At 40.4% G+C, this 15,614-nt stretch overlaps 1 protein-coding gene across 2 annotated transcripts in view; it reads right to left on the bottom strand.

Moving 5' to 3' along the window:
- Positions 1-1,030: 1,030 nt before the first annotated feature.
- The window catches only part of zdhhc21 (zDHHC palmitoyltransferase 21), a 221,781-nt gene continuing 207,197 nt past the window's right edge, over positions 1,031-15,614 (bottom strand). For both annotated transcript variants that reach the window (XM_078570528.1, XM_078570529.1), the window contains exons 7-8: positions 4,490-4,533; positions 1,031-3,751 (exon numbers count right to left, since the gene is read on the bottom strand). In XM_078570528.1, coding sequence (XP_078426654.1) covers positions 3,619-3,751; positions 4,490-4,533 — 177 coding nt within the window. In that variant the 3' untranslated portion in view covers positions 1,031-3,618. The remainder of the gene's footprint in view (positions 3,752-4,489; positions 4,534-15,614) is intronic.

Here is a 15,614-nt window from a genome sequence, read left to right as displayed (position 1 = left end):
AGTGCTGTTAGGAAGGGAGCTCCAGGATTTTGACCCAGTGACACTGAAGGAACAGCGATATATTTCCAAGTCAGGACGGTGAGTGACTTGGAGGGGAACTTCCAGGCGGTGGTGTTCCCATCTATTTGCTGTCCTTGTCCTTCTAGATGGTAGTGGTTATGGGTTTGGAAGGTGCTGTCTAAGGAGCCTTGGTGAATTCCTTCAGTGCATCTTGTAGATGGTACATACTGCTGCTACTGTGCGCTGGTGGTGGAGGGAGTGAATGTTTCTGGATGTGGTGCCAATCAAGGGGGCTGCTTTGTCCTGGATAGTGTCGAGCTTCTTGAGTGTTGTTGGAGCTGCACTCATCCAGGCAAGTGGAGAATATTCCATCACATTCCTGACCTGTGCCTTGTAGATGGTGGACAGGCTTCGGGGAGTCAGGAGGTCAGTTACCCGTCGCAGGATTCCTAGCCTCTGACCTGCTCTTGTAGCCACACTATTTATATAGCTTGTCTGGTTCAGTTTCTGGTCAATGGTAACCCCCAGGATGTTGATAGTGGGGGATTCAGTGATGGTAATGCCACTGAACGTCAAGGGGCGATGGCTAGATTCTCTCTTGTTGGAGATGGTCATTGCCTGGCACTTGTGTGGTGCGAATGGTACTTGCCATTTGTAGTCCAAGCCTAGATACTGACCAGGTCTTGCTGCATTTGGACATGGATTGCTTCAGCATTTGAGGAGTCGCGAATGATGCTGAACATTGTGCAATCATCAGCAAACATCCCCACTTCTGACCTTATGATGGAAGGAAGGTCATTGATGAAACAGCTGAAGATGGTTGGACTGAGGACACTACCCTGAGGTGCGCAAGTGAAAAAGCTAACTGATCACAACCCTAGAATAAGCCCCTACTGTTACGTACGGAGAACTCATAACTTCACCACATCAGGTGTAAATGAATGTCAAACCGTAACCATTTGTTCTTAAACAAAAGTAAACCTACATGAAAGAACAAGATATTACGTTCTGAAAAAAAGTAACATAGAACTTACAAGAAAATATCTGTATTTTTATTCAAACCAGACACAAAGCTCTACAACTGATGTGCTGCAAAATTTGTTTGCTTTCACCCCTCACTGTAATTGACTTTCTATATTTGAAGAGATGCACCACATCTGAGCAAAATAGGGAAGTCTAAAGACACTTTATAATTGCCAAAACCACTGCTCAACACTAACAAATGATAAACCCGTCTAGAAACGATGTCAAACCTTGCTACTTATTCCATATACTTGATTATGAAAGTCATGGTCAATTTGTCAGAACACAGTATTCTGATGGGTGGTGTATTAATTTATATATACAAAGTCTGTTTTTTTTAAATTGGATACATTTTTAAAATTATAATATTAAAAGGCTATTACAATCTGAATAGGGATCTTTCAGGCAAGCTCAGCCCCTGGCAAACCCAATAACACTTAACCTTAAAATTCCACATGAGTGCCATACTGGCTGATCAGCATAGTTTACATTGCAATATATGTTACCACCTGTTACATGAAAGACATAATCAAGCTTTGCTTTTTGCTGCTAGTACCTTTTTTGAGAAAGATATGGAATTCATGATGTCACAATGCGACTATCACTAAGTCACTCTGCTCCTGGTAAATTGTTTTGCAAAGTGAACTCCGCTAATGGCTCTGGTGAATAAATGTAAGACCAAACTCTCTTTGAACCAAGCAGACCACAAGGTTCACATCTTAGGTGCACAATGAGTGAGCAGTTGGTAATTGCAACTGGTATTCGTGCCAATGGTCTAAATAGGTGAGGGAAATCGATCATTCTTGGTCCTGATTACAACCCAGTGATCTCTGCTGGAAAGTGCTTGCAGAAGGAAAGGGTCAAATGGTAGTGATGCTCTCCATGGGGATAGTTTTATTGACATCCTCTGTCTAGGTTTCTAAATGAAGACTATTGGGAATGGTTGCTGCTACCTGTAAACTTTACACTTATATAAACCAGCACCTTCACAATATAAAGGGAGAAAATTGGGAAAAACATGGGCTTGTGAGAATTCATTCAGACACCAATACTACTTCAACTTCAAAGTTAAACAGCAGATATTAAGCATTGTACTTTCGCATTACTAAGCATAAAAAGAACAGAGTTCCTGCAATTAACTTGACATAATCTTTAACAGTCAATAATGCTTTTGTTTACCATCACTTATGACAGATCCATCATGACAGACGTCAGCATTTCTTAAGGATTCAGTCAAGGGTTTTCTGATTGGAGGATGGGTAAGAATTTACTTTTACATTGGATAAAACTGTGTGAACAGTGTGTACTACATGTTCAGATATCCCCTAAAGGGAGAGGAGAGACAGACTTATTGCAATTCACATAAATTGTACAAATACACATAATCACTATGGAGAGATCAGGATAATCTATGGTCTGACAATCAGGACACAACAAAGTTATTGCAACAAATTACTGCAGGTTATTTTTTTAAAAATCACAATTTACTTTACTATTAAAGCTTGTCCTAACAGTTATGTAACATCTTTGGTTCCTGAATTCGTCAGAACAAGCCAATTGCACTGTCACAATAAAAGTCACTAAATTATAGGCACTTGATAAAATATTCTTCAATTTGATTTGCTAACCTGTAAACTGTTTCCCACAGTACTGGCCAAATTGACTTTACTATACTTAAATAAATTAAATAAATTTCATTAATCATTTTCTCCAAGCGATCTGTGACACTCCATGATCCTCTCAACTGAGAATTTCCATATTCCTAGCATGCACTCACTCTTAGCAATTTTTTTCTCATTTCCATAAAAAAAATGGTCTCATAACACTCAGGAATAACAAATGGTAGTTAATCCCATAAGTAATGTTTGATACAAAAGTTAAATATTGGTATAAATGAACTACAGAAACTGAACGTACAAAAAACATTAAAAATTAATCATGAAAGGAAAGTCACATGCAAACAACATACTTTAAAACCACAATGTAATTCTTTCAAAAATCCCAAACAATTCGTCTTATGCATCTTTCTTCGCATTAACATTACAAAGACTGACATCTCGTTCCTGGCCTGTGATAGGCTAAATTTTTCCCAGCAATGTATATTTGCAATTGATGTGTCCAAAAATAATTCATGATTATGAATTAGGCCGTACAATATTGCTAGCACCTTTCACAAACTGAACAATTCAGACACATTTATTTGAAGAAGTCTCCAGAAAAAAAAATCAGTGTAGCATTTTTGATCAAAATGGTCATCCCATTAGCTCTTGGCTAAAAATCAGGCTGAAATCGGCTGGAATATTTAAATAAAGAAAATCCCCACATCTCATTATTGATAATTAATTGTTTAAGAATGTTTCTAAGATAACTATAATAGTTTCAAAGAGTTGTATTCAATACTCTTTTGTGGCCCTGAAACTCAGCCTGTATTGGCTATTAACAGGCAGAAGTTTTGTTCAGAATATTACTTGGAACACACTACTGTTGCTAGGAGAGAAGTGTCAAGTGTCAAATTGAACATGGGGATGCAAGTATTACTGGAAATTCTGCTAAGTACTTTGACACAGGAGAACTCGTCTTTTCAGCTTTCATCTGTTAAACGTGATTGGCCAGGTTGTAGGAGACTCGCAGCGGCTGCCTATGCCTGAATGGAATGAACCACAGGATTTTCCAGCGAGTGCCAAACACTTCTGAGAAGGTCTGCTGCCATGGCTTGCTGGGCTTCAATCTACAGATAAGAGCATTAGTAAGAAGCAGCACTCCCATTGAGTATTACAATCATAGAAGAACAATAGCTTGACTGATGTAGCTGTTGGCTCATCATGACTCAATACGTTTAAAATTGAATCTCCCTATAACACTCAGCATGCTGAAGTTAATGGCAATCTTCCAATTTCTTTATTTGAAATATTGAGATTGAAAGAAGTATATTTTCTAATTAGCCTAGAAAAATACAAGTAGATATAATTGTATATTTCAAAACAATGGCTTTTAAAATTTCTGATTTCTGAGGACATGGTAAAGATTGTTGATTTTGTTGACATGTAGAAGTATCCACAAAACAAATTATAATAGAAAACTTACAGTTATAAAAGGTGCTATTATCAAATCTTTACCTTGATCAGGTTTTCCACAAATTATTTCTGTATTATGCAGAGCATTTTAATTTATTATTGATTAATTTGAAGTTGATTTTGCACTTTAAAAGCATGAATTATCAAAAATTATTAATTCAAAGTTGTTTCATTTAAATGCTTTGGCAATTCAATTTCCAGCACAAAAATGTTTCCTACTACACAAAAATGGGACTTAAAATAATTATAGTGGTAATGTGGTGCTGAAAATTGAATTACCTAATGAATCAAACTAAATAAGCAACTTCAATATTTTATTACTTCTACCAATACACAACTATTTTTCCTAGGTATAAAGAAAGGAACTCCATTAAGCTCCCTTCTGTACTCACGTTTCATCAAGACAACTTGACATTCTTTCTATAGTTGTCATATCCTGTTGGCAAAAACATATTAAGAACAATATTAATAAATAGTTCAGGCTTTCAGAATATATTTCAGATGCAATAGTTTTGAATTATGATTTGGACATGTTTAGTAATGTTAAACTAATGTTTAGTTTGGACATGCATTGTAAGCAGATTATAAGAACAATGTTATTTATATTCTGAACATTCTGCATCCAAAGTGTTCAATTTTCAGTATAGAGACCTTCTGAGAAATGGAACTAAAATAAAAATCAGCTTGCAATTTTGATCAGCCCATTTTGCACTGTAGCAACAGTTATTAGATCAATGGAAGAAAGGTATATAGCCTCCCTGAGCTACTTGTAACACAATTCTATCTGAAAGTCTTAATGCCTCACTATCCATTCCTACTGATCTCTCTGCTCTTCATTGTAATGGAATCAATTCTAACATCTCTGATTTGTTGGCCCAGATTTTGTGGTGGTAATGACAGCAAAATAACACCAATCATTGCCACTAATCCACTGAAACTGACAGCAATTCCTGGAGTCGGCATATATGAGGAACAACATAAAATTACAGAGATTGCTGTCAATTATTCTCTATTTCTCCAGTGGCTAGGCTGCTGAGGTACCCCTCTCAGGTTGGCAATCATGGAAATCAATAGAATTGATGAGAGCTTCCCCTCATATGGTATCAGTCTCACTGCCATATAAATTGCACCTTTTTGAATGAGGTGTAACTGGGTTTTTAACACTGTACAAACTTCATAATTACTTCTAAACACCCTGAAAAGCTGATTTTATATTTGTGGAATGTCAAACTTCTCCATAATGATAAAAAATCAATTATTTTTTTAAATAATTTTTTTTTTAGAAGTTTGCTTATCATCTATATCCAAAGAAACATTTATTTATTTTGGTTACTGAAAATGTAAATTAAAAGTGAATAATTAAAAATGCTTTTAACTACCTAGCTTGTTGAACTTCAATTTGATTGGCTGCCTTCCTGCTTGCTGACATCACTGCTGCTGCGTGCCAAGACTTGGCACCAAATTTAAGCTGTTGTCAGGAAAGGAGATTTCACACCAAAGAGATCCCTAAATCTTTGTGAGCAGCTTTCTTCGATGTCAGCTCCTTTGTTTTGCCACTGACCCCAAAATTTGGGCCTTTGCCACACTCACCAGATTGCCAAGGAAGCTGACAAAGACCTAAAACAGCGGTTCCAGCCAATTACTGCTAGTTTCCCTATGCTGAATCAAGGAATAGAACACGTCAGACTCCCAATGTTAAAATGGGTAAGCTTAATATAAAGACAAATTAGGTGCATTGTGATGGTTCATAGCTTACAGTCAAACTGGGTTGGATGGGGGAGTTTTTTTCCACTTGAAATAGTGGGCAGAATCTTCGGCTCGGCGAGCGAGGGCGTGGCCCACTGACGTAAAATGGCGGCGCCCAGCCGATCAGGGGCGTCGATTGGCTGCGCGCCCACCCCTGCACAACCCTGCCTGACGGGGAGAAAATTCTCCCCAATGTTTAGTTTTTGCACAGCGAACATGCCTGTAAGCTTAACGGTGCCTTGAGGGGGTCTGCATTTCCACTTTCACAGAACTGAACGCATATCTATCATGGAAGGATGTCTTGTCCATCACAATGGTATGTCTTTGACACCAACTGAATATCTGTCCTCAGGATTATTAATGCATCTTTGGCATTCTTTCAGGATTCTTTTCAGCTAGAATGGTGCTGATGACCTCTGACATGCCGGTTAAACTGCAATTTCTCCCACTGGCCTGTGAATAAAGCCACTTGTTTTCTGGGTTTTAAAAACTAAATGCATCCTCCCTCCACCACTATTGCAATTATGGGTATCAGGGATCAGTGTTCCGGCTGTCCAGTATTGCAAAAGCACAAATAACACCCTTATTTGAATATGCTTACAATATGCCTTCCCACCATCATTCCCTAACTGGAAAATCAGATGAATGTAAAAATTAGCTGGGCTATATGCTAGTGCAACATATTCTTGTAGTTCAGATCTGCAAACCTTGCTCACATGATTTATATCATCCGAATCCCTGTGTATTGCTAGCAACCTTCACATCCCAGTACCATTGTTTTATTTACCATTCCCATCTGCTCTCTAAATAATATATTTGCTACCACACAGGTTGTGTAGAATATGTTGCACATACTGATCCATGTAGATGTAGCCTCCCTCCACAATGAGGAACAAATGGTAAATAACACAAAGAGAAAATGTAGGAATACTAAAAAAAACATAGGGCAGAATTTTACGTCCCGCGGGCGGGCGCGCACCTGACCCGACCAGGCATAAAGTCGCACGGGATGACGTTGGGCAAGCATCCCGACATCATCACGCACTCGCATGATGTTTCGCTCGGCGGGCACGTGAAAATTCGGAAGCGTGCCCGCCGACAATTAAGCCCATTAATGGTTCAATTGTCTCTGATTTTTCATGCCCCATCCAACCTTATGGTTGGCGGATGGGTGAATCAGCCAGGCAGTCTTTACATTTTTCATCAAATCTTATCCAAGGGCGGGATGAAATCTTGGTTATGAAATAAAATAAAAATAAACATTTGGACAGCATTTTTATTAGGTATATTTTCAGGTGCTTGATTGTGATGCATGGACATTTTTGGCAGCTTTTTAAACCTTTATATAATAATTTGAAGGTCTGCAGCTCCCTGAGGGAGCTGCCTGCCTTCAGGGAACTCTCTTGCTGCACTCAACCGCGCCTACAGTGACGTCATTGCCTGCCCTCTTCCCGTCCCCACCCCGGCAGCGCTGAGCTTTTCAGTTCGCGATTCACATTGGCTGGCCGTTAATTGGCCAGCCAGCGTGAAATCGTGGACAGGGCCGATTGCAGTCGGTGATCCGTTTCCTGACTGGTCCTGGGCCCGCCGATCGTGCATGCCCGCCAAGGGTAAAATTCAGGCCATAAAATCCATGAGATGAACTATTTCCTTGAGTGACAAAGTCATGGGTTATTCTGATCAAACCATTACTATTAGCTCCATCTAGAGGTGAATAATTTATTAAACACCAAAGCAGCAAAATAGAGCATGACAGATTTCTACAAATTTGCAAACTACAGTTAATGTTTACAAGAGCAACCAGTAACTTGTGCTCACATCTACGGAGAAATTGTTCATTTTACATTATTGTGCATTGTATATCAAGTTAGCAATTCTCCCCTTTGAGGACAACCAATGAGTAATACTGAGATGTGTAAAGGTTGGACTGTTCTGACCTCCACAACTTTTGAAGGTAGCAAAAAAAAGTTGGGAGGTGGGGGGGACTACAAAACTAAAGCATGTGATGGTAACCATTACATTGAGAAACAATGGTTGGAGGCATAGCCAGCACAAAGGAAGATGGGTGTAGTTGTTAGATGTCGGTCATCTCAGCTCCAGGACATCACTGCAGGATAGCGCCCTCAGGGTAGCGCCCTCCGCCCAACCATCTTCAGCTGCTTCATCAATTACCTTCCTTCCATCATAAGGTCAGAAGTAGGGATGGTGCTGAACAATGTTCAACACCATTCACGACTCCTCAGATGCTGAAGCAGTCCATGTCCAAATGTAGCAAGACCTGGACAATATCCAGGCTTGCACTGACAAGTGGCAAGTAACATTCGCACCACACAAGTGCCAGGCAATGACCATCTCCAACAAGAGAGAATCCAACCATCGCCCCTTTATGTTCAATGGCATTACCATCACTGAATTCCCCACTGTCAACATCCCTGGGGGGGTTACCGTTGACAGAAACTGAACTAGACTAGCCATACAAATACTGTGGCTACAAGAGCAGGGCAGAGGCTAGGAATCCTGTGGTGAGTAACTCACCTCCTAACTCCCCAAAGCCTGTCCACCATATACAAGGCACAAGTCAGAAGTGTAATGGAATACTCCCCACTTACCTGGATGAGTGCAGCTCCAACAACAATCAAGAAGCTTGATACCCTCCAGGACAAAGTAGCCCACTTGACTGACACCTCATCCACAAATATTCACTCCCTCAACTCCGACGCACAGTAGCAGCAGTGTGTACCATCTACAAGATGCACTGCAGGAATTCACCAAGGCTCTTTAGACAGCACCTTCCAAACCCATGACCATGACCATTTAGAAGGACAAGGGCATCAAATATATGAGAACACCACCACCTGGAAGTTCCCCTCCAAGTCACTCACCGTCCTTACTTGGAAATATATCGATGTTCTTTCACTGTCGCAGAGTCAAAATCCCAGAACTCCCTTCCTAACAGCACAGTGCGTGTACGTATACCGCATGGACTGCAGCGGTTCAAGGAGGCAGCTCACCATCACCTTCTCAAGGGCAACTAGGGATGGGCAATAGATGCTGGTTGGTCAGTGAAGCCCACGTCCCGTGAATGAATAAAAAAAGAATTCCTGTATTTTGAACTGCCTCAAGTTCTCCCAATGAATAATGGAGATCCAGATAAATTCTTCATGCTGTACAAAGGAATCAAAAATTGGGGGATCTACTTCTAAAATGAGAAAAAAATGAGTGATTCAAGGAAACCTATTTCACATGAAGAATATTTGACATGTGGAATAAGTTACAAGGGAAGACAATATTATCCAGAAGAGAGGATTCAGATATGGTTAGGCGGTGATTGTGAACACAAACAAATAAAAGCAGGGGTTTTGGGGCTTGTGGTGTTTTTTCCCATTTCTAATGTTCCCTATGCTCTTAGAATCAGAAAAACACAATTCTAAGAGTAAATTTATTCAGCCACACAATCCCTTTGATATCTGGGAAAGTGTGGCAGAATAAATCTAGTCTGTCAGCAAGCATGGGGAGGGATTGGGGGTGGTCAAGAGGGGTGGAGAGGAAAGAAAACAGATTTCTTGTTGGAACAGAATTGTGACATTGACATGTTCTTTTTCTTTGGAGCAGGTGGACCTGCTATACGCTGCCAGCCTCTTCGGTTTTAATTTAAAATATGATCCACAGGGTTTTTTTTATTTTCCATCTCTCCTACTTTTCTTGGGCAGGCTGCTCACTGTCTGAGCTACTCACAAAATTGTTGGGCAGAATTTAATGTTGGCGACAGGGGTCTCTCCCACTGGCTGGAGGGAGTAGGGAGACCCATTAGTGAAGGTCAGCTGGAATTAAATGCCCGATAACTGGGCAGCAGCAGGCTCACCTTGGGATTTTTTGACTCCAGGGGCAGAATATCTGAGAGTTGTCGGCCTCTGGTTATAAGACATGAGGGTGTGGGGTGGATTAGCACTACCGAAAGTGGTGGTAGCTGCTGCTAAATGCATCCCCAGGAGGCCTAGGATTGAAGAGGGACCCAGGCCACAGGTAAATGAGGGTGGGATGGGGGTCGCGTGGAGGACGTCGCTGGCTGGGGTTGGGAAGGAGAGTGGTTCAGAGGAAAGGCAGGTGGGTGGCCTCCAGCTGGTCTTCCCCCTTCCAGACACCTGGCCCCTCAATCAGGCACTGAGTGCCTTTGAACGAGGCCCCTCCGGGAGCCCACGTGGTGAATCCCCTGCCCAGCGCTGGTTGAATACCAGTGGCAGTGAATGAGGCCTTTAAGTGGGCATTACTTACCCACTTAAGGGCCTTAACTAGTACCCAGGCAGGAAGGCTGTCCATGAGCCTTCCTGTTCTGAAATTAATCAGACGGAGGTGGGAAGACGGCGGAGTTTCTACCCTGCGCCCTCACGTCCTATTAAGTACCCACCCCTCGCACCTCGATTCCAAGCTTGCTGTGGGAGACATTAAATTCAATTTATTGTTTCTTTAACACTTCTTTCCTTTAATTAACTGAGATAATCTGTTACACCATCCAACAGTCATTCTGTTGACACTTTCCACGTTTATTTGTTTGTTCACCCATTTTCTCTGATTCGATTAGGATGCTTGCTCATCTCCTCTTCCTATCTTCTGAATACTCACTTGAAATGTTGATGCAGTTGTCCCCTCCATAGATGCTGAGTGACCTGCTGAGTTCCCAAGCTGTTTGTGTATATGTTTCACCATTCCATTATTTTATTTTTACCCTTATTATATTTGTTTTGAAAAGATGATTTAGTTACAGCTATGGAAATTCTAGCGATTTCCCCTGTCAAGAAACAAAGGTTAAAAAATCTTCTGGGGCGTATTTAGGGAACTAAGTAAAGAAACAATCAAATGTCATTGGCTTTAATAAAACATCTCATTCTCATGCAAACAAGCCTCTCTTCTTTTTTAATATTGCTCTTGTGCTGTGACCTGACTGGTTGTTAATCCACAGCTCGCTCTGAATTATCTCGATCCACAAATCGGCCAATCTTTAGCATTCCAAAGCTGCTAATCTCAGTTTTTCTGAACTTCCCCAAAAACTTTAAGCTAAGCGAAGGGATGCCATTTACCTGATTAAAATCTTCATGCTTAAACTAGAGGAGAAATGGTTCAAAAATCTCACAATTATTTCCCTACATAACAAAATTTGTTTGGAGATTTTTGAGGGTCTTTGAGAGGGTACAGAGGCAGGGTGACCAACCGTCCCTTATCTTTTGGGACTGTGGATCGTTCCATATTTGAGGCCACTGTCTCAGGTTGCATACAGCCAGGACGTTGATTTTCCCATAATCTTGACCTTTAAAACTTGTGCATGCGCAGTACCTGATTGCTTCCTGCTTGTGCTTTTCTCACTGCCCCCTCCACCATTCTCACAGCTCTGGCACCTCCCCATCCTCACCGTTCCTCCCAACCCACTCTCACAGCTCTGACAGCAATTCTCCCTCTCCCACCCTAATGGACCCCCATGCCAGAATGTCCCTCAATTTTCTCCACACAAGTTGGTCATCCTCTACAGAGGAGATTTACCAGAATAGTTCTAGGGATGAGGGAATGTGGAGTTGAGGTTACAATCAGATCAGCCATGATCTTATTGACTGGTGAAGGAGGCTCGAGGGGCCTAGTCGCCTATTCCTGCTTCTAATTCGTATGTTTGTATAATGAGGGACTTTAGCCATAAGGTTAGGTTGGGGAAGCTGGGTTTGTTCACCTTGGAGCAAAGGAGATTGAGAAGAGATTTGATAGAGGTGTACACGATTATGACAGGTTCAGAAAAGGTAGACAAAGAAAAGGTGTTCCCATTAGCTGATGGTACAAGGACTAGGGGACACAGTTTTAAGGTTTTGAACAAGAGATGCAGGGAGCATAAGAGGAAGTCAGTTTTTACGAAGCGAGTGGTAACGACCTGGAACTCGCTGCTGACGAGGGTGGTGGAAGTGGAGATGATGAATGATTCCAAAAGGAAATTGGATGGGCACGTAGTGGAAATAAACTTGCAGAGCTACGGGGCTAGAGCAGGCTAATGATAAGGTTGCTCTAGAAAGAGCCAGCATGGTCGCAATGGGCCGAATTGCCTCCCTGCAATAATGACTCTATGCCATCATCAGACTTGATGATCATTCTGTGTTTGCTTCTGAAAATTCACAACTAGGTAACTAGCAATATAGGAGCCTGACATCAGAGTTGAAAGTTAACATTCTTTTACCAAGAGCACAATAATAACTTGCATTTGTATAGTGCTTTTAACATTGACAAACATGCCAGCTTGCTTCAGAAGTGGAATCAGCCAAAAGCTGAGGTAAAAGTGGAGTTTTTTGGAGAATTGACCAAAAGCTTGGTTTAAATGCTGGCTTTTGAGGACGGTTTTAAAAGAGGAGAGGGAAGTGCCAAAGTATAGGCAGGAATTATGGAGTGTGGGGATTAGATGGCTGCAGGCACAGCAGTCAAAAGTGGGGCAAAGGAAGAGTGGATGCAAAACAGGCCAGAGTCACAAGAATGGATTCCTGGTGGGAGAAGTTAAGGAGATAGGGATAGTTGGGCCCTGAAAAGATTCAAATACAAGGATAAGAATTTTAAATTGGAGACTTTGGATGACCAAGAGCAAATGTAGGTGAACAAGGTTTTGGCACTGGTTAGGATAGGGAGCACAGAGTTTTGTATGAACTGAAGCTCAGAGAGGATGGGAAGCTAGCTAACAGACCATTGGAGCTGTCACACTTGCAGGTGACAAAGGCATGGATGAGGCTTTTAATAGCAGATGGGTTGAGACAGCAACAGAGGTGGGTAATGTTACAGGGATGGAAGTAAGCATGCAGTCTTTGTGGTGTAGAGGGTATGGACTCCAAAGCTCAAGGCTGATTAGGACACATAGATTACAAAGAGTCTGTTTCAAGATAAGGTGGTGGCCATGGAGGGAAAAGGAATTGGTGAGAAGGAGTTTGTGGCAGGAACTGAAGGCATTGGCTTTGGGTTTTCCAAGGTTTAAATAGAGGAAAGTGCCACTCATCCGGGATTGGATATTTTACAAGTAGTCTCACATTATAAAGGCACTGGAAGGGTCAAAAGAAATGGTGGAGAAGTAGTGCTTGCTGACATCTGAAGTACAGTAAAACCCACTCAAAGTTTTAATCTGAATAATCTGAATGTGTGGATTACACATAATCCTTCTTATGTGACCATTTATTGTAACAAATTTCCTTTTCAGATCAAGTTTTTTTATTGCCTGGATACTTGTGAAAGATGGTACCAGTCACTCAAAAGGAAAGGGTGCCACCATTGTTGATTTTTTCCTTTAATATACAGAAACAATTCATAAATCCATGAATATAAAAATCTGATGACCATAGAGACTCCTCAGACCACACATGGTCTGCAGTCTTGAGTTTAAAACCTATGATGTAATTTAAGTTTTACATCAGCAAACTATGTTCTGGTGTCTAATTTAACTGTTTCACCTTTATTGTCTATACTCTATTAACCTCTAAATGTGCTGTCGCTTCCCACCTCAGAATTACTCTACACCTTCAAATAATAAAGATAAAATATTTATTCTGCTATTTCCATATCCAAATGGATACACTAAAAAATGATTATACTGGATTCTCGTGAATTCAAATTCCTATCATAATCTCTGCAGCTGTGGGAAGAGGAAACCATACTTTTGGTGCTGCAATTTTCTGTTCTTGTCACATTTAAGCTGTTAACTTTGTTTCTAAACCCTAGCAGCCTGAAAATGACTGTCCAGGTTTCCTTCCTTATGTGATAATTATCTCTGCTGCACATTGAATATGCTTGTTTTCAAAATAGTATCCAGTAGCTGGAGTGGAAGAAAACATGTTGTAAAATTACCAACGGAACTATCTGTAGCCTGCCTAATTGAAGCATCTAATTCAATTTGTTCTATTTTAACTGTAGAGATACTTTTGGACCAACATTAATTTAATAAAAAATATTTTCCAGTTCTATTGTTATTTGTCAGCTTCCTTCAATTATTCACTAACTTCCTGACTCAGTCCCACGTCTATTTCCTATTGGCTTCAAAATATAATATTTATTAAAGACTTCCCATCCCGTTATTAATCTCTTCCTGATCAGTGATCATTTTACAGCCAAGTTCAGTGCCAGCGAATGAGAATAGTAATTTCACCAGTCCCCTGTTTGCTGTGCCTTTTCCTCTACTTTCCACCTCAACATTTTCTTTTATATTTGCCGAACAGTGGGTTATGTAGCATGCCTGTGTAATTCCGCATTTAAACAAATAGTAAAATCTAGTACATGTCCCTCATGCAAAAAAAACTGTTACGTTGAAAACCAAGTCTAAGTATTCCAATTAAACAATGTGTAGTTTTAAAACTAGTTTTGAAAATTTGCTTAAATAAAATTGTTAAGAAATGGATAACCTAGCTTTGATGGCTGAATTTTGGCCTCTGGTGCATCCCCGATTCCCATCACTTCACCATTAGCTGCTTTACCTTCTGCTGCCTAGGTCCCAAGTTCTGGAACTCCCTCCCTAAACCCCCTGTCCTCTTTCCACCTTAAGGATGCTTTCTAAAACTTATCTCTCCAAGCTTTTGGTCATCTGTCCGAATAGCTCAATGTGACTCAATGCCAAATTTTGTTTCATAATGCTATTGCGAAGTGTCTTGGAATGTTTTACAATGTTAAAGGTGCTATATAAATACAAATTGCTTTTGATAAAGCAAATCTGTGGTACTGCTGATTTAAAGTAACATGCTTGATTAAAGCGAGTGGAACATTTTTAAAAATAATATCATTATCTATCATTGCTTTTTTGTTCCTTTTCTCATGAAATTTCACTCAAAACAAAGCACTAGTATGCTATCTGGTCAAGAAGACTGAAATGCTTTGAAAACTGGTTGTCACAAAGCTACTTTCAAGGCTGTCAACAAGAAAAAAAACAAGAAACAGAATACTGCAGATGCAGCAAATCTGGAAACAAAAACAGAAAAAAAGCTGGAAGCAATCCTCAGGTCAGGTAGTTTCTGTGGAAAAACAAAATTAAGTCAATATTTGAAGTCCTTAAAGGCCCTTCCTTCAGTGCTACCAATTAATAGGGAATTTTGAACAGTTTCTGTACTTTGAACTTATGTCGAGAAACTGGGTTGAGATTGCCCACAATTATTATATATTCTTACGGACAGGAGGAAAAGAAACATAGGAAGAGTAGGCCATTCAGCCCCTCAAACCTGTTCTGCCATTCAGTTAAATCATGTCTGATCTGTACCTTAATTCCATTTAACCACTTTTGCTTCATATCCCCTGGTACTTACCCAATAAAACCTATTGACCTTGTTACGATCTAGATAGGGACCAGTAACTTTTTGTTTAAAGTAGACAAAGTTTGAAATCCCAGTTACCTACTAGGGAAATAAAGCCATTAGATTCCATGGTTTTAAACAAACAAAATAAACTTTACTATATAAAGTCAGAAAAGTAAAACAATCTACAATATCTATCTTATTTTCAAACCTTCAGAATTAGCATGAGGTATATGTGAATTAACAGGCAAACTATGGTCATACACACCACTCTGCACATTAAATGGCATATGCGACCAAGACAGGTCCCACAGATTTTTCAGAAACTCATCCAGATGTCAGTGGTGTTTGTGAGTCACAAAATCTCATTAAAGCTCTGTCTCCCTCACAAGGGATTTCAACTCTTCATTTTTGAAGATCTAGCCTCTGAATTCCTTCAACAGCCAATTTGACTTAGACTGCCTCCAATGACTGCTCACCTCTTGATCGT

Source organism: Cetorhinus maximus, chromosome 2 (genome assembly GCF_964194155.1).
Source record: "Cetorhinus maximus chromosome 2, sCetMax3.hap1.1, whole genome shotgun sequence".
Classification (NCBI taxonomy): domain Eukaryota; kingdom Metazoa; phylum Chordata; class Chondrichthyes; order Lamniformes; family Cetorhinidae; genus Cetorhinus; species Cetorhinus maximus.
The sequence above is the reverse complement of the archived record's forward strand: the minus strand, read 5'-3'. Positions and strand labels throughout refer to the sequence as shown.